Source organism: Staurois parvus, unplaced genomic scaffold (genome assembly GCF_062004578.1).
Source record: "Staurois parvus isolate SC_StPar_1 unplaced genomic scaffold, SC_StPar_1.0 ptg000181l, whole genome shotgun sequence".
NCBI lineage: Eukaryota > Metazoa > Chordata > Amphibia > Anura > Ranidae > Staurois > Staurois parvus.
The window spans coordinates 3,195,752-3,222,558 of NW_028317977.1; the positions used below are offsets into that span (position 1 = coordinate 3,195,752).

At 40.0% G+C, this 26,807-nt stretch overlaps 1 protein-coding gene and 1 pseudogene across 1 annotated transcript; both read left to right on the plus strand.

The window, feature by feature from the left end:
• The first annotated feature begins 1,318 nt into the window (after positions 1 to 1,318).
• LOC149462234 (uncharacterized) lies at positions 1,319 to 9,457 on the plus strand. The gene is made up of 2 exons (XM_089677217.1): positions 1,319 to 2,033; positions 9,117 to 9,457. Exons 1-2 carry the CDS (start codon positions 1,319 to 1,321, stop codon positions 9,383 to 9,385), a joined length of 984 nt encoding a protein of 327 aa, XP_089533343.1. The 3' UTR covers positions 9,386 to 9,457.
• Positions 9,458 to 19,195: 9,738 nt separating this feature from the next.
• On the plus strand, positions 19,196 to 25,083 carry LOC149462235 (uncharacterized; annotated as a pseudogene).
• The last annotated feature ends 1,724 nt before the right edge of the window (positions 25,084 to 26,807 follow it).

Below are 26,807 nucleotides of genomic sequence, written 5' to 3' on the forward strand. Positions count from 1 at the left end.
TGGCAGGCAAACAGCCCGCCGAACACCTTTACCGTTCATGTATTCACCAAACACACGAACGGCAGATGTTCGAGATGAACTAACGTTTGACTCGAACATCAAGGACATCACTATTCTTGTCAACAAAGATTAATAGCATCTACTTAAAAATATAAAACACATAGAATAAGAGAAGATAACCTAGACTTTTTAAATGGCTGTTTGAGTTAAAGTGATATTAGAGGTCATTTTTAAAAAATAACAAACATGTTATACATACCTGCCATGTGATTTTGCACAGAACAGCCCCGATCCTCCTCTTCTTAGGTCCCCCGCTGACGCTCCTGGCCCCTCCCTTCTGCTGAGTGCCCCAGAGCAAGCAGTTTCCAATGGTGGCACCCAAGCAGCTCGCTCCCGAGCCACTGCTCTGCGTGTCCATTCACACACAGAGCCGTGTATTGGCCCTGCCCCCTCTCTCTCCTCATTGGCAGACTGGCTGTGATTGACAGCAGAGGGAGCCAATGACTGTCTCACCCAATGAGGCAAGAAAATCTGAGGTTCTCATGCACAACGCTGGATTACGATGGGGCTCAGGTAATACTAGGGGGGCTGCTGCATACAGAAGGTTTTTTACCTTCATGCGTAGAATGCATGAAATTAAAAAAACCTGAGCCTTTACAAGCACTTTAATTATCGGGCTAAGCCAAATAACACCATATGTGTATCTGTCTAGATCCTTCCTGATTTGGCAGTATAAAATATTTTCTTTGTGACCGAAGTCTGTTGTAACCGGTTCTAGTCTTGTGGCGTGATTATTTCCAAATGCAGCAGTTTTAAGGTCTTAGAGTGTCTTCTTGGTAATTATTACAAAAGAAATATCCTGATAATGATTCTAATGACAGGTGGTATGTCAGGATTATACTGATACTTTTTTATAATGAATCCTTCAAGGTCACATGATCCTGTCATAGCACAGTATAAAAGTGCAATAGTCCTTCATTCCCAGTAATATTCAAGGCAATTCTTTGAAAAGTAATGTCCTGGATTATTATATTTTTTTTTCTAATTCTAATTCTTTCTAGAGAATCATTTTATTTTTCATTCTAAGGAAACATTTTTTTCTTTCTAAGGATTTGTTTTATTTTTGCCAATAAAGGAAATATTTTTTTTTTCCAAGGAAACATTTTATTTGAAGAGCAAATTAATTTTATATACTAGAAGAATGGGATATTTTTCCTAATGCTAAATGAAGATCATATTTATTATGTTTGGAATTAAATATATGGTTATGCCGTAAGCAGCCCAACGCTAAATGGAAAACTCCCACATACATCACAACATGTTTTATAATGACACTGATCATTGCAATGTGACTATGTATTTCCACTTCTGTGCTTTTGTCAGAAGCATTTTATTAATTCCAGGACTGATGATAAACTTTCTCATTCTGATAGCTGTCTTTATGTGTGTACATAGTAAGAAGAAGTGTATTAAGAACAGCATCGTAGCCTACGTTGTGGGCAGCACGGCTTTCAATATTGTGAACCTTCTTTCCTGGCCTTTAATGATTGACTGGAGGATTCACCATAAATGGCGCTTTAGTTCACCAACCTGTGAGCTAATGGTCTATGTAAAGCAGACAGCAAGTACTATTTCTTTTTATTATGTCTCCTGTATTTCCTTTTCCATCTACATAGCCATTGTGTTTGAATGTAAAATAAATGAGCGCAAATTGTTCACTATTTTTCAGCTTTTGTTTCCATGTTTTGTGCTGATGACTGAAGAGCTGATAGAACATCTCCTTGGCTGGAAGGACTCTCATTATGATCTTGTATATGAAACATGTTTCACAATCATCAATGACCAAACCATGAAGATCCGATTGCTTTGTAAAATCCTGCTTGGTCTTCCACTAACAGCATATTTTTATCTTCATATACTTCTCACAATTTTCAAGAGTGCCCAGATAATGCAGAGGAGTCAAGCGACCAATAAAAAACTGGCAAAAATGTTTTCATCGATCTGTTTAATAACTTTCATTGCACATATACCTGGTGAGTTTATTAGAAGTAAACATGGAATTGTTAACCTGTGATTTTTAACCATGTTAAACTGGCCAATCCAGTTACTATCCGATTGCATAACTTCATCTAGACTTAGAAACACCTTTGCGGTCTCAGGGTCTACCTACAATATACATTCCATTTCATTTATATGCAGTTAAGACCTCAAACTACACAGCTGTTGTTAAATCTAAAGGAGATCAGCTTTTAATGTGCATAGTCAGCTTTAATTACAATTTGACATTTCTTAATGATAGATTTAACTTGCAAAATTATTTTAAAAAAGGTGGAGATTCTAATTCTTGCAAGAGACTGCTAGTGCACTGTACAGGGATCCCAAAAAAAGATCCACTGGGATCACCTCATCTAGGTGAGCCCACTAGAAGCCTTGGAGTAATGTAAGATGTAAGACTCATTTTATGGCTTCTTTCAAAGTTCTTTATAATTTCCATATGCCGGGTTTTGACAGCAGAGGGTGGGGGCAGCTGCATAAAGGGATCTTGCATTTTGGTTCGAGGTCTGCTTTTAATCCTTCCCTATTCTACATAAAAAAATACAAGAGGAGATTGTGAGATCACAATAAACTTTAGAATTTGACCATACAATTTTTGTATGATCAATTTTAGATTGACCAAAATTAAATTAAGTTTACCATACTTATTAGTTATAATTGTTTTGCTCAACTTTTATTCCTCTTTGGTTCTCAGAAGTTCTTTTTGGTGTAGGGGCTAGATCACACAGGCTGCACAGAAAAATTCCATTTTAGCATGCTTTCAGTTTGGCATTTACTGCACCAGTCATGACAGATGTCTACTGGATGGTGGGATGCTGTTTATATTTTTTTGTTTACTTTATTTTCTTTACATCTGGAGGAAAAGAAATTTAATCTCCAAACACGGAAAGGTTTCTTCACAAAAAGCTGTGAAAATGTGGAATAGACTCACTCAAGAGTTGGTTCTGGCCAGCTCAGTGGATTGCTTTAAAAAAGGCCTGGATTATTTCCTAGATACACAGAATATAACTGGATACTAACATTTATAGGTAAAGTTGATCCAGGGAATATCTGATTGCCTCTCGGGGGACCAGGAAAGAATTTGTTTCCCTGCAGTAGCAAATCAAATTATGCTTTACTTGGTTTTATGCCTTCCTCCGGATCAACTGTGGGTATAGGATTATACTTTTTTTTTTTCTTTTTTTTAACAGTTGAACTGGATGGACTTTTGTCTTTTTTTCAGCCAGACTAACTATGTAACTATGTAACTATATACTGTGAGCACCTACTTACTTTAACCAATATATTTGCATCCAGTCAGGCAGGGCCTTGCAGTCCATAGTTTTAGTAGATCTAAAGGAGACTGTACATCAGATTGTAACTTGTGTGATAAACTTAAAGGATAAATTCACCTTGTGGACAAAAATAATAAATGCACAGTATTGTGTAGGTAAGAAAATTTGCATTTATTATTTTTGTCCAAAGGAGCCTGTAAAGCATTGTACTAGCAATCAGTAGATCACTGATGCCATGCAGGTCTCCTGCAGATCTGTCAGTATATCTGCTAGCCGTACGGGATGTAAGAGAAAGCTGATATTCGGACAGGAAGCTTAAATGAACTACCACGGCACTCCACAGTGCCATGGAAGGTCATTAAAAACTACAAGCCGACAGCCGACATAATATGCATATTCTGGAGTTGTCATCCTGCTCTTAGATCAACTACCAAGTGGGATCAGTATCAAAAAAACAAAGATGCAGAAAAGGAATGTAACATGCTTGTTACAGGTTAGTAACCTACAGGTAATGAAACCTCAGGATAAGAATGACAATTCTAGAGATGGCACATTTAAAGTAGACGTGAGCCCAGACTGAATGACTTGCAATGTGCTTAAGCACATAGTTTCATAAACAATTGCCCTTCTTTAATAAAATACTTGTTTTCAGCTTATTACATTACATACTTTGTTTTAACTTAGTGCTTCTGATCTAATGCATCCTTTCTTAAAGCCACTTTCTGTCTACATGCATGCTTTCCAGTAATGGCTGCATGACAGCTGGGTTTTCTGACAGTTCAACAGTGGATCATGCTTGCTGCATTGTTGGTCATTTCCATGTCTCCATTCGTCATCTCCATGTTTCCATCAGAAGCCTGTGTGACAGGATTACAAGCAGAAGTGCAGTTTTGAAATGGGGACTGAATGTTGTCTCCCTACAACAGGAGGTACTTGGACATGGATCTTTAAGGCAGACCAGGCATTTTTTAATGAAGGAATTCAAATTAATTTTTAAATTAAATTAGATTATTAAAGATTAGACATTTCAGTGATCGGGTTTACATGTACCTTTAAAGTCAGCAGTGGCAGCATACATATATCAATAGTTACATGTTTGTTTTAAAATATAGCTAACTTTTGCATTTAGCCCAATTAAACCTTCTGTTTGAATCAGCTCAATATATTCCAAATGCATCAGAACAAAAGGTGTGCACAAATTTACAGTTGAGTAGAAAAGCCTGTCCTCTACCAGTATGCTTTAGAGAAGGAACCTTGCTCTCTGTGCAGAATCAATGGTCTCTTTGCAGAGGTCCAAAATGTAAGCTGTATTTCTCCTAGTACATAATGGACCTTATCTAAAATATGACATCCATGCAACATGGCTAAAAAGCAAATAAAGTGTGTGTGGGGGGGGGGCTAAAGTCCAACACTTTTTTGTGTTTTATTTTGCCTTGCCTTATCACTTGTGGAAAACAGTCTAATTTTATCATCTCTGTACAATATAGATTTACCAAGTCAATGTGCAATTAGGTCCTGCCCTGCAGCCAAGAAGACCCTTGCACTACATAGTTGTTTGGAGATCTACAAGTCTTGGCAAAATCAGATTGTGATTACAGTTTTAGGAGCTTATCAGAGTACTCAGAAGACTGTCACTTGTTTGAATTCCCGTTTTATGTTTTGTGAAAATTATCACTTAAGTTGTCTGAAACAAAAATGGGTGGAGCCAATAAGTAAAAAGAAATGTGTGTACCTGGGTACACTAAGTTAAGTAGTAATTATATAATGCTAAGCATTATTCAATCCTAAAATATCCTAGCAACATTATGTAACAGAAAAGAAATAAATAAGAGTAATGGACCTCCATGCAATATACAAAAACTGTACATTTTATAGAATCCTTCTGTAAGCATGATAACTGTAAAGAGCTTATCCATTTTGTGAACATTTGTAACTGAAATAAATATTTTCTAACAATTTACAAATCTAAAATATGGGACATATAGATATATAATTTTCAACATTTAGAAAATATTTGTTCAGAATGTAAAATAATAGATTTCTTGGCAATGCAAAGCAATCTCAACCATCCCAACCAAGAGCATTGCTATCAGTATCAGTATTATCCCCGCTAACCTCAAGTCTTTTCTACAGGCATGTTAAGCACTACAATTAACTATTAATTACATAAAGATGTGTTTGATTAGAAAAGAGGAATAATTGTCAGCAAACGAATTGAAGATACCTGATATAACCTGTAAATTCAGTAAAAAATATTTTAGTAAATGGCTAACAATATCAATGAAACATTGACAGTTTGATAATAAAAATTTGAAAGTCTGAGTTTTTGTTTTTAAAATTCCAATAAAGTGGTATACTTATATAACTCCTATTATAAAAAAAACTTGATTTATTCAAAGATTTAATCAAAGTCTGAATCTAAATTTTCTTAAAGGAATTGTATAAGATATATACAGTGTATGTATAATATATATATATACTGTATATATCTTATACAATTCCTTTAAGAAAATTTAGATTCAGACTTAATGTTTTCTCTGTATTGTATATCTAAGCCTTTTCACTATTCTTGTTATTATGCAACATAGAACATCGTCACACAGAGCAGCTTGATGCTGATCTGTAGACAGATTACAACTTCAACATTAATGGAATACAGTAACATTCTATTAATATAGTCCCCAAATGGGAATTCAGATGGTAAACCAATAATGTATAAAGTGATTTATTCTCCCATAGCTGTGCCCTACAGAATTAACCAATTCCCTAGTTCCCAAAAAGAACATTGTCGAGAAAGTAAACAAAGACGCAACACATAATTAGAGAAGCATTTGTCTGTTTTGCTATATTTTTCAGGAAAACATAGTGTTGTTAAAAGATTGTATGTGGGCCCTATGAAATTTAACATGAAAATGTTTTCCAATTGCTTGCATAGCCACAAAATGTTTAAAGTAAAACTCCAGCTAGACATTTTAAATAAATGCACAGTATATTAATTGTATTTCTGCTAAAGGATTTGTAATAAAACTTGACAAAACAGTATAGCCAGGTCTGTGACCTAATTTTTCGCAACACTAAAACCTGGCCACCAACCTGCCCCAAACATTTGACTGAGTATTGGAAGAGAAAAATCACACAAATTATTCCATTTCTAAAAGGCTCTTAGTGCTGCCTTTCCCCCCCTCAGTGGCAACACTGCTTTATAGAACATAGAATACAAAATATAGATGGTTAATATCAGAACAGATTTGAGTATTCAATTAATACATACCTGGATTACATTTTTTACATCTGCCTAGAATTTAACCTTAATCTTATTACGATCTATCCCCTGCTTAGTTTCCCACTATTTAGTTAAAAATGTTTCTAGAATTGTTATTTAAAGTAGCCCTGTCAAAGAACTAAAGTTGCATGTAAATCCTAATGACTGTGCATTAATCGTGATGTTCTTGGCTGTGTTATGAGATTGATGTGAAGACATCACTATCTCATCTCGTCCCAACAACTGGGTCAAGTAAATGCTGACCTTGGATAAAATCAAAACCAAGATGGCACTGGCTTTCTGGGGAACAAAGCCCCAGAACACTACATGGGACTACTGGGATATAATTGTGAAGTATTAAATCCCTATTGTTCCATTTTTATATTATTTAGTATACAGGTGAAACTCGAAAAATTAGAATATCGTGCAAAACTTAATTTATTTTAGTAATGCATCTTAAAAGGTGAAACTAATATATGAGATAGACTCATTACATGCAAAGCAAGATAGTTCAAGCTGTGATTTGTCATAATTGTGATGATTATGGCTTACAGCTCATGAAAACCCCAAATCCACAAACTCAGAAAATTAGAATATTACATGCAATCAATAAAACAAGGATTGTACATAGAACAATATCAGACCTCTGAAAAGTATAATCATGCATATGTACTCAGTACTTGGTTTGGGCCCCTTTTGCAGCAATTACTGCCTCAATGCAGCGTGACATGGAAGCCATCAACCTATGGCACTGCTGAGGTGTTATGGTAGACCAGTATGCTTCAATAGCGACCTTCAGCTCTTCTGCATTGTTCGGTCTCATGTCTCTCATCTTTCTCTTGGCAATGCCCCATAGATTCTCTATGAGGATCAGGTCAGGCGAGTTTGCTGGCCAGTCAAGCACAGTAATCCCACTGTCATTGAACCAGGTTTTGGTGCTTTTGGCAGTGTGGGCAGGTGCCAAGTCCTGCTGGAAAATGAAGTCAGCATCCCCATAAAGCTCGTCTGTGGAAGGAAGCATGAAGTGCTCCAAAATCTCCTGGTAGACGGCTGCGTTGACCCTGGACTTAATGAAGCACAGTGGACCAACACCAGCAGACGACATGGCTCCCCAAATCAAAGGACTGAGGAAACTTCACACTGGACTTCAAGCATCTTGCAGTGTGTGCCTCTCCATTCTTCCTCCATACTCTCTGTCCTAGGTTTCCAAATGAGATGCAAAAGTTGCTCTCATCAGAAAAGAGCACTTTGGACCACTGAGCAACAGACCAGGTCTGTTTTGCTATAGCCCAGGTAAGACGCTTCTGACGTTGTTTGTTGTTCAGGTGCAGCTTGACAAGAGGAATACAACATTTGAAGTCCATGTCCAGGATCCGTCTGTGTGTGGTGGCTCTTGATGCACTGACTCCAGCCTCAGTCCACTCCTTGTGAAAGTCCCCAACACTTTTGAATGGCCTTTTCCTGACAATCCTCTCCAGGCTGCGGTCATCCCTGCTGCTTGTGCACCTTTTCCATCCACACTTTTCCCTTCCACATAACTTTCTATTAATGTGCTTTGATACAGCACTTTGGGAACATCCAACTTCTTTTGTAATTACCTTTTGAGGCTTTCCCTCTTTATGTAGGGTGTCAATGATTTTCTCCACAACTGTCAGGTCAGCAGTCTTTCCCATGATTGTGATTCCTACTGAACCAGACTGAGAGACCATTTAAAGGCTCAGGAACCCTTTGTAGGTGTTATTGCTTAATTAGCTGATTAAAGTGGGACACTTTGAGCCTAAAACATTGCACCTTTTCACAATATTCTCATTTTCTGAGATTGTGGCTTTGAGGTATTCATGAGCTGTAAGCCATAATCATCACAATTATGACAAATCACAGCTTGGACTATCTTGCTTTGCATGTAATGTGTCTATCTCATATATTAGTTTCACCTTTTAAGTTGCATTACTGAAATAAATGAACTTTTGCACGATATTCTAATTTTTCGAGTTTCACCTGTATATGCACTAATATGAGAAAAACAACTGACCTGTTTCTTAAAAAGTCCTTTTATTTCAAAACTGGAAACAATTGTTGATTAAAGACACATCACAATTTGTATTAATTGGTTTAACAATTTCTTGTACTTTGTGTTTGCAAATTTCACTGTGAAGTTGGTGAACTATATGGGGTTTATTTACTAAAGCTGGAGAGTCCAAAATCAGACTCCCTTCTGCATAGAAACCAATCAGCTTCCAGGTTTCATTGCCAAAGCTTCATTGAACAAGCTGAGGTTAGAAGCTGATTGGTTTCTAGGCAGAAGGGAGTCTGATTTTGGACTCTCCAGCTTTAGTAAATAAACCCCTATATGTCTGCACTGCAGTTTTAGAGATTAGGAGCATCCCTGTGAAGAAACTAAATGTGAAGGAGTTGCACGACTAGAATCAGTAGGGCTAGTAAACATAACCATTTCCAACAAAAGACATCATTATTGAAACTTCACTGAAATCTTTTTGTTTGTTGTCCTCTGTTTGCTTTTCCAGGAGGAACTTTGCCTCTAATTGCAGATAAGAACATATGTTTGGAAACTGCAACAGAATTTTTTTTTGATTTACCGATGTTCACCAATCCCATCATTCTCTTTTGCATGAACAAAGAGTTACGGATGCAATGCAAGAACCTGATGAGTGTGCGGGGCAGTTTCTCATCAAGCACACAAAGCAATGATTTGGTGGCCACAATTGAAGACAACGAGAACATTACAAACAGTTCTAAGGAGTCAAAGTTGGAATCAATATTATCTAGCTGTTAAATAAGCAAATGTACTAAAATGTAAATTACTATGTAAGCTACTATGAAGTAGAAATAAAATATTTAAAATATATATAGTTTAGATCCTTTAGCATGCTTATGTTCTTCTTCTTGTTAGTACACTGGGACACAGCAAAATGCAAAAAAACAATATAGACATACTGTACATATCAAATAGTATTAGGAAATGTGTTCCCTTTTGCCTGTGTAACACCCTCCTAGATAGGTGCTAGGTTAGGTAAGTTTAGGTCTTGGCTCACTGTAATCGGTTGAGCTGTGTGATTGTTTTGGTTTGTTCTCTGTTTCACTGGATGCCGAATTGAATGCTTCCCCCTGTCAGTCTTGAAAGGTTCCGGAAAATAGTGGGCTGGGAGAGTAAAATCAGCAGCTGAATATTTATGCAACCCTGGCCAATCAGATGGTGGCTGGAGGGGTGCATAAATGGGTTTGAAACAGAAGTGTCTTTTCCTAGGAGGAGATCACAGCCCAGATGGCTGCTGCCATTCCTGGCAGGCCTACCATGTGTCTGCTGCACATTGAGTGGGAAGTATATCACCGGAAAAGTGTGGAAAAAATAAAACAAACTAATTACCCAGCAAAACCCAGCCTAATGACACTTTTCTTCATAATCAGTTTAGGTAATGTAATATAGTTCAAGAGTTTTAGCAACATGGTTACTTCAGCACTATGTGGCCTTTTCCATAGTATTAGCATGGTAAGGATGCTATTCATCCCTGTTTCCCAGGGACAGCACTCATATTTGTCCCCAGGAGCCTGGCGCCACAAACTTTGCAGTGCGCAGGCTCCAACCTATCACATAAATGATTAGTGAGAAAAAAAATATCCTGTTGTCAGTGATCAGAAGAAGACAAATGCCCCACTGTTAAAGGTCAGTGATGAGAAAAATAAATCCCTGTTCAGTAACCGGTAGCAGGGAAAAATGTCTTGACATCAGTGGGAGGAAAATATGCACCAGTATTGGTGTTCAATAGTAGGAAAAATGGCCCTGTGTTGATGGTGTGCAGAAAGACTCAGCTCGATCCAGCCACAGTGGTCAGTAGGAGAAGAAATGTCCTGATATGGTTAGTGGAAGGAAAAATATTATTGGTTCTGGAAGGAGCTGGAGGGCTCTGCAGGGATGAGGTGGGGAAATCTGCGGGGGCTTTGGGACTCTGCTGACAGCAGAGGGGCTGAGGCATTGATCAGGATATAATGATACTGTGATGCCATTTTCCTTTCTATATTTGTGGGTAGCTTTCCTATTTTAATAAATGTTGGATTTAATACTACACCATGCGAGATCTTCTCCCTCTTGCTTGTCATTGACATAATCTTGAGTCAGCCTATCTTACAGTGGATTGCTGCTGTTGGTGTGATGAGTTCCATTTGACATACTATGAGGTCTTCATCCATCCACCCATCTATTTGGGTCTTTTCCCTTAATGTGTAGCCAGACCTCCTTCCCTCTGGGGTCTGAGGATCTGGTAAGCAGTTTGTGACTGTCGATGTACACAAGCCGTGAAGAGTCTGTCCATCTGTGGGCTGCCATATTTGCACTTGATTTCCTGTTTGGTCACGGACTCTTGAGTTAGCATTTTATGAACTTTTATATGTTTATGAATTTAAGTCATCTATTTGTTTATTGTTTATTTTTATGCACTTGCATTTTGTACTTGTGAGCAGTGCAACACAATTAGGATAATTTGCTAAGTATAAGGGAGAGGGGCGATATTATTACCCAAACATTTTCTACTTTAATGCAGAGAATACATTAAGGTAAACATATTTAGGCTTTTAACCACTTTAATGATATACTACTACAGGGCGGCACGGGTGCGCAAAATCACAAATATATACGTAATTTTGCATTTCCGAGTAGGGGGCGCACACGCCCTACCCCACACCGCCATTCGCGGCAGCGGCTGTCAATCACTGGGTCACCGGCAGTGATTACTCGACAGCGCCCGGTGATTGCCGAGCATCTCCGACGATGAGGAGAAGAATATGTAAACAATACAGTTCTCCTCCTTGTCAACTCATGCACACTGCTTTGGATGGCTGTGCACAGCACAGCCATCCAAAGCAGTGTGATTACAGTGAAGCACACACACACAGAGCTTACTGTGAAATAGCACACAGTTAACCCTTTGATCGCCCCAGATGTTAACCCCTTCCTGCCCAGTGCCATTAGTACAGTGTCAGTGCTTTTTTTTTAGCACTGATCACTGTATTGGTGTCACTGGAGATGTCAGTGACACCAAGTCAGTTCCCCCCTAGTGTCAGAATGTCTGTTGCAGTCCCGCTATAAGTCGCTGATCGCCGCCATTACTAGTAAAAATTTAAAAAAATTCCAGTATCTATACCGCCATTTGTAAATGCTACAACTTTCACGTAAACCAATTAATTTACACGTATTGGAATTTTTTCTAGCAAAGACATGTACCAGAATACATTTTGGTCTAAATTTATGATGAAATTTGATTTTTTTAAAATCTTTGTACTGGACATGTTTAATAGCAAAATATCAAAAATATTTTTTTTTCTCAAAATTGTCGGTCTTTTTTTTTTATAGCACAAAAAATAAAAAACGCACAGGCGATCAAATGCCACTAAAAGAAAGCTCAATTTGTGGGAAAAAAGGACGGAAATTTCATTTGGGTGCAGCATTGCATGACCGCACATCTGTCAGTTAAAGTAACGCAGCGCCGTAACGCACAAAATGGCCTGGTCAGGAATGGGGGTACATCCTCAGGAGGGCAAAATGGTGATTGCAGTGTCAGTTTTGTTCTGTACGCATATTGCTTCCATTCTCACAGATCAACCAACAAATAAAATCATATAAAATGGGCTATAGCAGTGTTAACGTGCTATAGTTCACTTAGTTCACTCTTAATTCACACTCTTGTTTTTGCTTAAAATATCACATCATTTGCTGGGGAATATTAAATAAATAGGGATTTCTAGTGGGGCAGCACAGTGGCAAAACGGTTAGCAATTCCTCCTGGCAGTACAAGGGTAGCTGGTTAGAATCCCAACCATGGCACCACCTGCCTGGAGTTTGCATGTTCTCCCTGTGGCTGTGTGGGTTTCTTCTGGGTGCTCCGGTTTCCTCCCACACTCCAAAGACATGTTGGTAGGTTAATTGGATCCTGTCTAAATTGGCCCTAGTATGTGTATGTATGAATGTGAGTTAGATTGGAAGCCCCTTGAGGGTTAGGGACTGATGTGAATATACAATATATATGTGAAGTGCTGCGTAAATTGACAGCGCTATATAAGTACCTGAAATAATAATATTGCACACAATTAGATAATTAAAGTAAACAGACCCCAATCAATGATGCATTAATGCAACTCTTATGGATGAGTGCAAAAACTGTATGTTTTATAACATTCTCATTAACCTCCTTGGCGGTATGATTATGTCAGGAATTTTGTACCAAAAGCGGTACCATTTTTTTGCATGGAAATTTGGTGTTATGAATTGTAGGCCTGCAATTCTAAGTAATTACTTACTTAATAAATAATATAATAATAATAAATTAAATTCAATAATATAATCAAACCAAAAACACTGAAATTTGAAATATAGCGCCAAGTTCGCACATCACTGAGCAAAGTCGCAAAATCTTTTTCAGTGTCTGATGATGAATTTCCCCACGAATCATTATCACTCAATTCTGCAAGTGGTTCTGATTTACTATCGCTGTTCTCTAGCCGGTCTAAAACCGATTTTGACCTAAAGGGATGCTTTTTGGACGCCGTGGACTTTTCTAAGTTTCCAGGCAGAAAGAACAGTCAAAATGCAGGCAGGGCACAGGACAAAACAGTAGGGACAAAATGTATGTGAAATGCTTTGATACAGGAATGTTTTGCTATGAAATAATCGTTTTAAAAAAAATTTCATTTTTTTTAAATTTTCAAATTTGCCGCCGATTCCGGCGCCCGTACATCCCGACGTCACAGGGACCGGAACACGGAAGCCAGATGCCGGCATTGGCCGGAGGAGATGGCCGGGGACGCTGCAGGGGACGCATTGCAGGAGCGAAGGACAAGGTAAGCGCTGCAGGGAATCCCTGAGCAACGCCGCATGGTAAGCCCGAGTGTAGCTCGGGGTTACCGCTTTTGGTACTGAAACTTTACCCCGAGCTACACTCGGGAATACCACCAAGGAGGTTAAGTGCAGTACCAGTATGGACAACTAAACAGCATCTCAAAAATCTCCAATGCCTGAGGAAAAAACAATTGAGTGATACTTTTTTTTATTTGTACTGACATTCAAAATTTCAGGACAAGCTTTTAAGATGTTCCCCCTTTTTCTAAGGTCCAAGCAGTACATTCCGAAAGCGTGTTATGAAAACTTGAATGTTAGTGCAAACTAAACAAATTGCATGTATAATACTGAATTAGTTTTTGTTCCAAGTGCACTAATATTTCTACAAATTCCTTAAGAACAATGCCTCAGGAAAACATTTGCTGTAAAGTAAATGAAAATGGTTTTGTTGGTGTATGCTACCATCTACAGGATCCTAGTGATACAACCTTTATAAAATGATTTGATGGTATTAGATCTCTTATCAGGACACATAGGGGTAGATTTACTAAAACTGGAGAGTGTAGAATCTGGTGCAGCTATGCATAGAAACCAATCAGCTTCCAGGGTTTTTTTTTTCTTAACGCTTAACTGAACAAGCTGAAATTATCCTGAAAATACAGGGAAAATGCATGCTGTGTTTTCTGAATTGGTGTATGTGCCATGTGGATCCTACCCCATCAATCATCAGCTTGTCAAAATCACTTTGCAGCTCCAGATCAGTCATTCACGGAAATGCACAGTGATGTTGTATGACCTTCCTGCTTCATTCTCTACCTCTGCCGGTCTCCTTGTTAGAGAGAAGAATGGGTTGTTTATATCAGATCACCTAGCTATGAATTAAAATGGTATTAAACCCCAAACCAAAAATGTAATACATTGCAGTTTACCAATCATTAGATGTGGTGGCTGCATTTGTTTTCTTTTTTTTTTACTTTTTTTTTACTTTTTTTCCCCTGTTTTCACTTGATGATCTGGTCAGTAATACACCTCCTGTATTAGAGTGCCCCCACTCTGGATGAAGGAACACAGAGGCACTTTTGGACAGCAGCATTAATCAGTCTGTGGGGAATGGAGTGTTACATATACTATCAGATTTAGATACAGTAACAATTTGAAGCCAAACTCCAGCTAGCACTTTATAATCAGGTGCAGCAAACAGACTTTTCTTTTGGTAAAAAGGTTTTACATGAATAAATAAAAGTTGATCATTGTAAGCACCCCTGCCACTAGTAAATGGATTGTCTCTAACTGCTACATCTGCAGGACAGCTTTTTGGTTTTGAAAAACAACAGACTTAAAGCGGAGTTCCATTCACACTGTAAAAAAATAAAAGTCAGCAGCTACAAAAACTGTCAGCAGCTACTAAAAAACAGCCACTCATCTGTCCCATGATCCCGCAGTGTCTCCACAGCCCGTTTCACCGGCCATTCTGTGTTCCAGGCATCTTCAGTGTGAGGACCCGGCTGTGATAGCTTGCGGCTTCACAGCCGGCTGCCCACTGCGCATGCGTGAGTAGTGCTGTGCTTCCTGAAAATAGGGTGTGCAGCGCAATACAAATAAAATACACTGTCACAAGTATGACAAAATATGACAGAAATAGAAAAAGTCCTATAAACTGAATGTTAAACAGTCCAAGGTAATATGATATCAGTCCAAAAAGGTATATTCCAGTGATGGAGTATAAATGACTTCAATCCAAATGGGTATATTCCAGCATCCTAACATGAAGGTGTAGAAAAAATGCCCACTCACCGGAAGTGCTATTTAATGTGCACATAGAAATTCCATGAAGCCGGAGGTCCCATGAAGGTATAGTCCAGCAATGGGCAAACTACGGCCCGCGGGCCGTATACGGCCCGGTGGACCTTTTAATCCGGCCCGCGGAGCTAGGCTCCCGCTAGGCTCCTCTCACAGTCCGCCCTGAAGACCGGAGTAGCATGAAAATCTGTCTCCTATGAGGATCTGTCCCCCTCGACGTATGTGCGCATGTGCCGGAGATCGCCGATCGGCTGCTAATGCCTGAAACTGGCACATGCGCAGATACGTCGAGGGGGGACAGATCCTCATAGGAGACAGATTTTCATGCTACACCGGAACGGCGCGGGAACACGGAGCAAAGGTAAGTGAATTGACACAGGGGGGACTTGGGGACTTAATATGGGGATGAATTAATATGGGGAATGAATTACTATATGGGGGATGAATTACTATATGGGGGATGAATTACTATGGGGGATGAATTACTATATGGGGGATGAATTACTATGGGGGATGAATTACTATATGGGGGATGAATTACTATGGGGGATGAATTACTATAGGGGGGATGAATTACTATATGGGGGATGAATTACTATGGGGGATGAATTACTATATGGGGGATGAATTACTATATGGGGAATGAATTACTATATGGGGGATGAATTACTATATGGGGGATGAATTACTATGGGGGATGAATTACTATATGGGGGATGAATTACTATATGGGGGATGAATTACTATGGGGGATGAATTACTATATGGGGGATGAATTACTATGGGGGATGAATTACTATATGGGGGATGAATTACTATGGGGGATGAATTACTATGGGGAATGAATTACTATGGGGGATGAATTACTATATGGGGGATGAATTACTATATGGGGGATGAATTACTATGGGGGATGAATTACTATATGGGGGATTAATTACTATGCTTACTATGGGGGAATATTACTATACTTACTATGGATGACACATACACATCATTCTTCTACTCTTGGTCCGGCCCCCGGGTCCAATATATGAACCCATTGCAGCCCTCAAGTCAAAAAGTTTGCCCACCCCTGGTATAGCCTGATGATAAAGGTGCCCTCTGGTGGTAAATGGGGTGACGGCTGCCAGAGATGTTGATCTGGACCTATATCCCAAATTGTCCTGCCTGGGTGGACTCCTAGAATGCTGGGCTGAGATGTGGAGGCTCAGTGCCAGGTAATAGAGATGAAAACGCTCATGGTGTAGTATTATGAAAAGTATTTATTAAGTATATATCATTAAGATAAAACAGTAAACGTACAGGGTTAGAGTACCTATACAAGTATAGTGTGAATGAGCTCTTTAAATGCACTGACCAGTGAATAAAAATGATGGCCACCGGACCTCCTGATCCGGTGGCATAACGTCAAGGCGTGCAGAGGCTCCTCCTATGCGTGAGTAGTGCTGTGCTTCCTGAATGGCCCCGTAGTCTTCTGGAACCTGTCACGTGTCCTAGAAGACTACAGTGAGGGAGAATAGCAGGACAACTTCCGCTTCCGATTGCCTAGGCGATCGCAGCGGAAGTGAGAGCGGGTACCTGTCAATTTCGGGTACCCACTCCCCAAAAATGCCAATCCTTAATGGGAGCGGGGGACCACTCTTTAAAGCGGAACGTCCACTTTAGGGTGGAACTCCGCTTTAAGCAGTTCATAGATTAGTCTTTTTTTGTCATTCAACCAGTGGGTTGAATAAAAGAAAATCACTCCCCCATCAATGTGAATGGAGGAATCCTCCCTGCTGAGCTGTTGTATTCTGACAGCAGGGAAACTTCCCAGCATCATTGTACACTGATCAATAAAATGGGGTAGAGCCGGCAGCGATGCTCAAATTGGGAACATCTGTCAGACTTCTGTGCAACTTGATGAATTCTGTACAACCAGCCTGCCCATACATGGATCGAAATTTAGCCGGTCCCTGTTGAACCAGTCAAATTTTGATCCATGTATGGCTACCTTTACTTACAAGATTACCAGGTGAAAATAAAGCGCAGAAAACCTAAAAAAGAAACCTAATGCAGCCATCACATCTAAGAATTGGCAATCTGCAGTATAATAAATGTTTGCTTTTGGGTTAATACTGCTTTAAATATTTAGTAGCTAATATGTTAGGGGGGAAAGGGGGTTGGAAATGGCAACTTTTGCAGTTTTAACACTCAGCACATTTTTTTTGTTGCTGTTTCTTTAAGTATTAAAGGTTGCTCTTTGGTTTGCTTTTTTTTTTGTTTTGTTTAAGTAGCTTAAATAATAAAATACAACAAAAACATGCAACAAGTTTTTCTTGTCTCTTCATTCCTATGAATGGTTTTGTTTACCTTCAAACCCATTTATACATATTGAATGAGTGTGAAGGGATTCCATCCTTGATTCCCACTGCTGGCAGCTTGTTCATACCAGTAAAAACAAGCACAAAAGAAACCACGCTTGTGAAGAATATTAAATTATGAAGTGAGCTGCAACCACACTATAATATATTCACTACAGTAATCACATTAATCAGTTCATGACCACGCTCTAGCCAAAAGACAGCTAAAGTGCAGTCGGCTAGTTCTGGAAGGGTGTCCATTGACGTCCTGCTAGAACCGCACACCTGGGGTGCACATCGTGCGCTGTGATTGCCGTGTCCTTCAGACAGAGCTGATCACGTGTCCAGGTAAAGGGCCAGTCACAGTGTAAATAGGAAATGCCAATTATCAGCAGTCCTCTCCTCACGCTAACAGCGCGTGAAGAGAGGAGAACTGGTAAGCGGCATTTCTCAGAGGGGCATCTACACTGATGATCAGGGCACTGATCATCAGTGCCCTGATGATCAGTGTAGCCCCATCAGTGCCTATCAGTGCAGCCAATAGTGCCATCAGTGCCCATCTGTGCTGGCTATCAGTGCCCATCTGTGCTGGCTATCAGGGCCTCCTCAGTGCTGGCTGTCAGTGCCTCTTCAGTGCTGGCTGTCAGTACCTATCAGTGATGCCTGTCAGTGCCCTTCAGTGCCACCGATCAGTGCCCATCAGTGCCACCTATCAATGCACATCTAAATCCTTCACATATTGACACACTGAATTTGCATAAATATAAGTGAAATAGTGCAAATGAGTGAACAAAGACCAAATCAACAATACATAAACCGTGATGGACAACAGTGTAAAGTTACCTCACACAATAACACGTGTAACAAGTGCCAACCAAAAAGCTTAGGATGATAGTGCCCCAAATGATCCAAATGGATCTAATAGTGATCAACAGACAACATAAAAAGTCCAAAAAGGGGACTCAGCATAAATGCGTGCTGCAAAACCTCCCACCAGAACAAATAAATTGTTCCAACCACACAAAAAAAAAATTACAAGTGCATTCCAAAAAACACATAATTAAGTCTAATCATGCAAAAACATTTTTTTTTTTTTTATATATAAACGCATAATACAACAGATAATATAGTGAAATATAGTAAAAAAAAGTCCCGTGAAGTGAAAAAACACTTATCAGCAATCAAAAAAATAAAGTCCACATAAATTCTTTAAACACAAAGTGGTGACAGGTGTGCGAAGATATCCAAAATGGCTGAATTGCCCGCTCACCTGCCTCTTGCGACCAACACGGGGTCAAAGAGCCTTTAGGATCACTAATACTTGGATCCTTAATACCCAGGACTCCTCCACAGCTCTCCACACTGGTCTCCCCTCAAGTACAGGCTCAAATACAGGCTCACAGGACAGCAGATCTCCTCTCCAGGCAATAAGATGGTAAATAGCCACTCAATCCCTCAGAAAGTAAATACTTGCATAGTGTAAAACCATTTATTCACTGATACAGCAGTAATAAAATCTAATATGCTCTCACATTATATATCATCTTTCCCATCGCATTTTTTTTAAACCCCAGATCAGATGTAGTTGCATGGGTGTCGAAGGTGTCTCAAGATGGCGTCCGACCGGAAGTGCGTCACCGCCGACGTGTATCGTCATGCTTGTCACGTGACTTCATCGGACTTATTATGTGAGGTAACTAAACACTGTTGTCCATCACGGTTTATGTATTGTTGATTTGGTCTTTGTTCACTCATTTGCACTATTTCATTTATATTTGTGAAAATTCAGTGTGTCAATATGTGAAGGAGTTATATGTTAGTAGCGCCACATTACTTTTTGTTTTATTTTTTACTTGTCTATAGGTATATGACTGAATGTTGGCAGCTTTACCTCTGTGATTAGCTGATAAGGTTTTAGTTAGGAGCGCAGGAGGTCTATCACATTTATATCAATGCACATCAGTGCCACATATCAGTGCAGCCTCATCAGTGCCCATCAGTGCAGCTTATCAGTCCCGCCTCATCAGCGCACATCAGTGAAGGAGAAAAATCACTTATTTACAAAACTTTATCTCAAAAACATTTTACTTTAAAAATGTTTGGACTTTTTTTGTTTGTTTAGCAAAAAATAAAAACCTCAGTGGTGATTAAATACCGCCAAAAGAAAGCTCTATTTGTTAAAAAAAATGATAAAAATTTACTTTGGGTTGCATGACCGGGCAATTGTCATGCAAACTGCAACCATGCTGAAAGCTGAAAATTGGCCTGGGCAGGAAGGGGGTAAAAGTGCCCGGTAGGCAATTGGTTAAACATATATGTTGTGTTGTGCTAGAATATACAATTACATTAAATACAAAATGTCACAAAAAAGTGCAAATCTTTAGATGATGTCTGCTTGTAAATAAAGTTTCACTTGGCAGGATCCGCCCCTCACAAGGAACACAATAGCCCGCAGGTATCCAGGACACTGGAAGCCAGAGCAAAATGGTGGATACCTGTTGGTTATAGTGTTCCTTGTGAGGGGCAAATCCTGCCAATTGGAACCAGGAGATGTGCCCATGGTGGACCAATTTCCACACATGCTATATATGAGTTCTCTATAATTTGCTGGTCATATATTTCTGGTAAGCCTTCAGTTGTGGTCATTGGTAGTGGAGTTCTTTCCTTGGAGTGGGATACACATTCCACATACTTCTTTGGCACTTAACATTTGTATTTTTGTAATACCGGTGCACCGACATCAGGATTTTGCAGGGTTTGCTTACATGCCCTCTACAGGTCATTTCTTCTGTCAGTGTGGGGGAAGAGGTGGGAATGACAGAAAAAAGATGTTTGTATGGGGCGGATACACAAAGCCTGCCCCGGTAAACAAGAGCTGTCACTGAGCTGACAGGTGTAATGATGCTGCTGTCACTACTCCTGACAGCCTTGTATCATAATGAGTACACCACACCATGCCCCATCCATATTATAAACCACTGCTCCCAGGGCAGCCACCCTTCCTGTCCCCCTTTGTCCTTGCCTATACCTGTACCTGTATCCTGGCACAGTGGAAATTTATAAAGAGTAAATCTGTAATTAACATAGCTGTGTATGAGAATCCCAAACACACACAGACTGCTCTGAAGCCACATTGAACTAAAACTGGCACTAAAAAAGGTGCATTCACTGCATTCTTCATTTCTTTCTTACAGCAAATACATCAAGACAGTGTGCAGTCCTTAGACATTAGAATAGAAGTCAATGAGGATCTTGTAAGCAGTGATTATACCTGCAGCAAATGGCAATCACACAGGTTTTGATGTTGATATAGCCTATTTTAACCACGTCAGTACTGGGCACTTTCCCTTCTTTCCTGCCCAGGCCAATTTTCAGCATTCCGTGCTGTCACACTTTGAATGACAATTGCGCGGTCATGCAACACTGTACCCAAATTAAATTACATTTTTATCATTTTTTTAGACAGATAGAGCTTTCTTTTGGTGGTATTTAATCACCACTGTTTTTTTTTTTTTTTTTCATTTTTTGCTAAACAAATAAAAACACAGACTGAAAAAAACTTTTTGTTTCTGTTATAAAAGTTTGTAAATAAGTAATTGTTTTCCTTCACTGATGTCCGCTGATGGGGCTTCACTAATGGGCATTAATGAGGCTGCATTGATAGGCACTGATGAGGCTGCAATGATAAGGCTGCACCGATGGGCATTGATGTGCTCTGATAGGCTGCACTGATTGGCATTAATGAGGCTGCAATGATAAGGCCACACCGATGGGCATTGATGGGCACTGATGAAGTGGCACTGATTGGCACTTATGGGCACTGATATACTGCACTAATGGGGCTGCACTGATGGGCACTGATATGCTGCACTGATGAGCACTGATATGCTGCACTGATTGGTCTACAGCTACACTGATCATCAGTGCCCTGATTATCACTGTAAATGTCCCCATTACAGGAAAGCCGGTTAACCAACATTTGTTTACATGTGATCAGCTGTGTCACTGTGATTGGACACAGCTGATCACATGGGAAACAGCCAACATCATTGTTTCTTTACCCTTATTGGTGATGCGCTGTACCCAATCACTACCAATCACCATGAATAGGAGGAAGTCATATGATGTCCTCCCAGAATGAGAGTGGTCCTGCCCTGACTTTATTGTACAATTGGCCGGGCGGGAACCAGTTAAACATACCCAACAATCTCTTTTTTCCATAAAAAATAATGGAGGTAAAAAGAGATTACTGGCACTGCTTATCTCAGGGAGGAACCATAGAAACTGCAACAGGTTTTCTAAATTGCCTGATTGATTAGCCAGTGAGGTCGAGGACCTTCTGTAAATAAGAATTTATCACCTAGAAAACAGTTGGATGGGACAACTGTCATCTATGAGAATTTTTATTACCTATGCATTAATGTTACACTTGACTAAAATTCTCTTAACAAACGCTCCTATAGCATTAATGTGCTTTAATATGGGTGTTAGACTGGCTTTAATGTGCTTTAGTATGGGCATTAGACTGGCGTTTTACAAGTGTTAATGATGCGTTAAAAACGCTCGCCAAACGCCCTATGCGTGGTTGTGAAGCGTTAAGGCGTGTTAAAATCGCTCCACAAATGCCCTCTTGTTTTACAGGAAATAAACTATTTGAGGTGTGGCTTGTCATGGTAAATGTTTTCTGTGCATTCTCCATTTGCAGAGAAGGCAGCAGCATGGATTCCTTTACTTTGCTTTATCTCATCTTTTGCCTCCTGCAGGTGATGCTGAAGTATGAGCAATTGGTTGAGCAGAGGAAGAGGAGAAGGGCATCCAGGCACTATAGGGTACATCCAATTGTCTCTCAGAGATATTCTAAAGGGCACTTTCATGTCCTGTGTCATGATTTATGCACCTACCCTCATAAGTTTTATGACTATGCCCGCATGAAAATCCCATCCTTTGATGCACTGCTGGGGATTCTTAGACCCTAGTTGATACATAGCAGAACCAAACTAAGGCCTTCACTGTCTCCAGAAGAACATCTATTAGTCACACTGTGGTACGTAATTCAAGGTGACAAATGTATGCCATAGTTCTGTACACATTGCTGTATTTTCTGTAGTGTACAGAAATACTGTTTAATGTATCAAAAGTGGACAAGCCAGAATTCCTAGCAGCTGTGCTTGACAAAAAATCAGCAGTACTAAGCAATCTAGTTTTTGACCATACAGAGCGGGAACAGCATTTATTACCAACCCTCCCCCCACTAAAAACATAGAGGAATAGAATTACTAATGATGTGTATTTCACAGATTTTTGGCAACTGGTGAATCCTTCTCTTCCCTCCACTTCTATTACTCTATTACCTTCTAGGCAAAGCCACAATCCACAACATAGTTCATGAGACATGTGATGCAATATGGAATGTACTAAAGGAATTAGTAATGCCAGAGCCAGCAGAGGACCGGTGGTTGGAAATCAGCGATGAATTCAATAAAAACAGCAACTTTCCTCACTGCATTGAAGCATTAGATGGCAAACATATACACATTCAAATGCCCCCAAACAGTGGCTCCAAGTATTTCAACCATAAAAAGTATTTTTCCATAGTCCTGATGGCCATTGCTGATGGCAACTACAATTTTGTTGCAATTGACATTGGTGCTTATGGAAACCCTGCAGACTCTCAAGTGTTTCACAATTCACCCATGGAAAGAAGGATAATGGAAGGAAGGTTCAACATACAGTTGCAAGAAAAAGTATGTGAACCCCTTGAGATTACGTGGAGTTTTGCATGAATTGGGCATAAAATGTGCTCTGAACGTCATCTAAGTCACAACAATAGAAGAACACAGTCTGCTGAACATAATACTACGCAAACATTAGATGTTGCCATTGTTTAATTGCACATAACATGTAAACATTCACAGTGCAAGGAGGAAAAAGTATGTGAACCTTTGGACTTAATAACTGGTTGACCCTCCTTTGGCAGCAATAACCTCAACCAAACGTTTCCTGTAGTTGCAGATCAGACCTGCACAACGATCTGGAGTAATTTTGGACCACTCCTCTTCACAAAACTGTTTCAGTGTAGCAATATTCTTGGGATGTCTGGTGTGAATCGCTCCCTTAAGGTCATGCCACAGCATTTCAATCGGGTTGAGGTCAGCACTCTGACTGGGCCACTCCAGAAGGCGTATTCTGTGCTGTTGCAGCCATTGTTTTGTTGAATTACTTGTATGCTTTGGGTCATTGTCCTGTTGCATCACCCATCCTCTGCGGAGCTTCAGTTGGCGGACAGATGGTCGTACGTTTTCCTGCAAAATGTCTTGATAAACTCAGGAATTCATTTTCCCATCAATGACAACAATCCGTCCAGGCCCTGAGGCAGCAAAGCAGACCCAAACCATGATGCTCCCTCCGCCATGTTTTACAGTGGGGATGAGGTTTTGATGTTGGTGTGCTGTGCCTTTTTTTCTCCACACATAGAGTTGTGTGTTCTTCCCAAACAACTCAATCTTGGTTTCATCTGTCCACAGTATATTTTGCCAGTAGTGCTGTGGAACATCCAGGTGCTCTTTTGCAAACTTCAAACGTGCTGCAATATTCTTTTTGGACAGCAATGGCTTCCTCCGTGGTGTCCTCCCATGTACTCCATTCTTGTTTAATGCTTTCCTTATTGTAGATGTGTCAACAAAAATGTTTGCATGTGCCAGAGATTTCTGTAGGTCTTTAGCTGACACTCTGGGATTCTTCTTTACCTCATGCAGCATTCTGCGCTGTGCTCTTGCAGTCATTTTTACAGGACGACCAAAACCTGTGGGGGAAAGTAGCAACAGTGCTAAACTTTCTCCATTTGAAGACAGTCTGTCTTACCGTGGACACATGAACATCAAGGCTTTTGGAGACACTTTTGTAACCCTTTCCAGCTTCATGCAAGTCAACAATTCTTGATCGTAGGTCTTCTGAGAGCTCTTTTCTGCGAGGCATGGTTCATATCAGACAGTGCTTCTTGAAACCAGTAAACCCAAAACAGGTGTGTGTTTTTTAAGGGCAGGACAGCTGTCAGCAACACATCCAATATCATCACACTGATTGGAGTCAAGGTTGGCTCACTCCTGGCTCCAATTAGCTCTGGGAGAAGTCATTAAGCTAGGGCCTCACACACTTTTTCCTCCCTGCACTGTGAATGTTTACATGTTATGTGCAATTAAACCATGGCAACATCTAATGTTTGTGTAGTATTATGTTCAGCAGACTGTGTTCTTCTATTGTTGTGACTTAGATGACGTTCAGAGCACATTTTATGCCCAATTCATGCAAAACTCCACGTAATCCCAGAGGGTTCACATACTTTTTCTTGCAACTGTACCATCCCCTCAGATAACTCTTCCTGGTTTCATCAGCTTCTACAGGAGCTTGGGCCAGCTTGACTGGCTTTGCTGGGATGACGTAACTCCTGCACATGGGCACAGGAGTTCATCTCAGCCCACACCAGCAGTTGAGGTTCAGTAGTTTAAGACGTTTGAAGTTTGTTAGGAGGATTTAGGAATACTTTGTTGCAGAAGAAGCATAGTAAGTCTCTTGTAAAAAAAAAAAAAAAAAATGTCTTCTCACAGATATTTCCATGTCTTCCCCAAAAGCTTTGCCCCGCAGCCAGGTACATAGGCTCAGTCACACATTTCTTCAATGACTAGTCTAAAGGTGTTGTTTTTGTTTTTGGAGAATTTGGATAGGGATGGGGAATGAGGTGGGATACTCCAAAAATTGAAACTATGTACAGTTGAGGACTTCAAGTATTCTTTTTTACAAGCTATGATGAAGGATATAAATCTTTTATATTAAAGTAGTACTAAAGGCTGAGACTTTTTTTTAATTGATATTATTTTAAATATAATGCACAATACTGATAAACTTTTACTTTAAATTTAGTCATAATACCTTATATTACATCCAACCTCCAGCTTCTCTGGGTTCAGATGCTGATACTCCCTGCACAGAGCCCTTAAAGTGATTGTAAAAACTGGATAGCAGGCTGGTATGAGTAAGCCTGGGATGAGTCAGCCAGGTAACTTTAGGTCAGGGCTAAAGGCTCTGCAGGTCAGTTCCCTGATACCTCCCTTTACTCTAGAAGATTGAGAGGTTTCTAGAAGGCAGTGGGTGGGGATAAGGAGGGGCTGATCTGCATATGTAGGATGCTCTGACCAATCCCCATGCAGGAGATTTGGCATGGAGTCAGGGAAGCCCTTAAGTATGGGAGAGCCTGATCAGGAAGTGGTCAGTACCAGGTGAAATATGATGTGAGAGGGCTGGAGTGTGGAGCCTGGAAGGGGGCCCAGGGAGGGACCTACCTGCAGGCAGAAGCTGAGAAGGAGGATCTCTCAGCCTCAACCATCCCCTGAGAGAGGACAGCCTGGGAAGCAGGGAAGGAGCTAGCCCAGTGTAAGACCTGAAGGCAGCCATCAACCAAACAATCTTACAGGAGAGGACTGAGTAAGTAATCCTGCACCCCTTGGGCCAGATAAGGGAAGAGGGCAGTCAGGTTGCAAACCCAACTAGCTCCTCATCTGGGGCTGCTTTACTACAGTGGCAGTTTCTGTGTCCCCTTGCTCAGGGATTCCCTCAGGCAGCTAGGCAAAGAGGAGAGCTCTCTAAGGAGAGACTGTTTGTCTGTGGATTTATACATAGTTGCTAAGTAGTTTGTCCTCAAGTTTCTACAGTTCCTTCCCATACACCCTTCAACTGCATCCAAGTTCAATACCCCTTAATAAAACATAAACCCAAGCTCAAGGACTGTTTACTGACTCTGAGTGCAAGTGTGGAAGAAAAAAGGGTACTTGTTTGTTAATTCACCGGATTTATATATATATATATATATAAATATATATATATATGTATATTTTATATGCTTTATTTAAATATATCACAAATATACATATATTTATTTTTATATATATATATATATATATATATATAAAAATAAATTTGGTGAATTAACAGGCAAGTACCGAAAAAAGTGTATTGCCTGGCTGTGCAGGACTATAGAGGGACCCAAAAACTCAGCGACTCCTGAGGGCAAATAGCATGGGACAGGGCACATTACATGGGATTGAACAGGGCACATTACATGGGACAGAGCACAGGGCACATTACATGGGACAGGGCACATTACATGGGACAGAGCACAGGGCACATTACATGGGACACAGCACAGGGCACATTACATGGGACAAAGCACT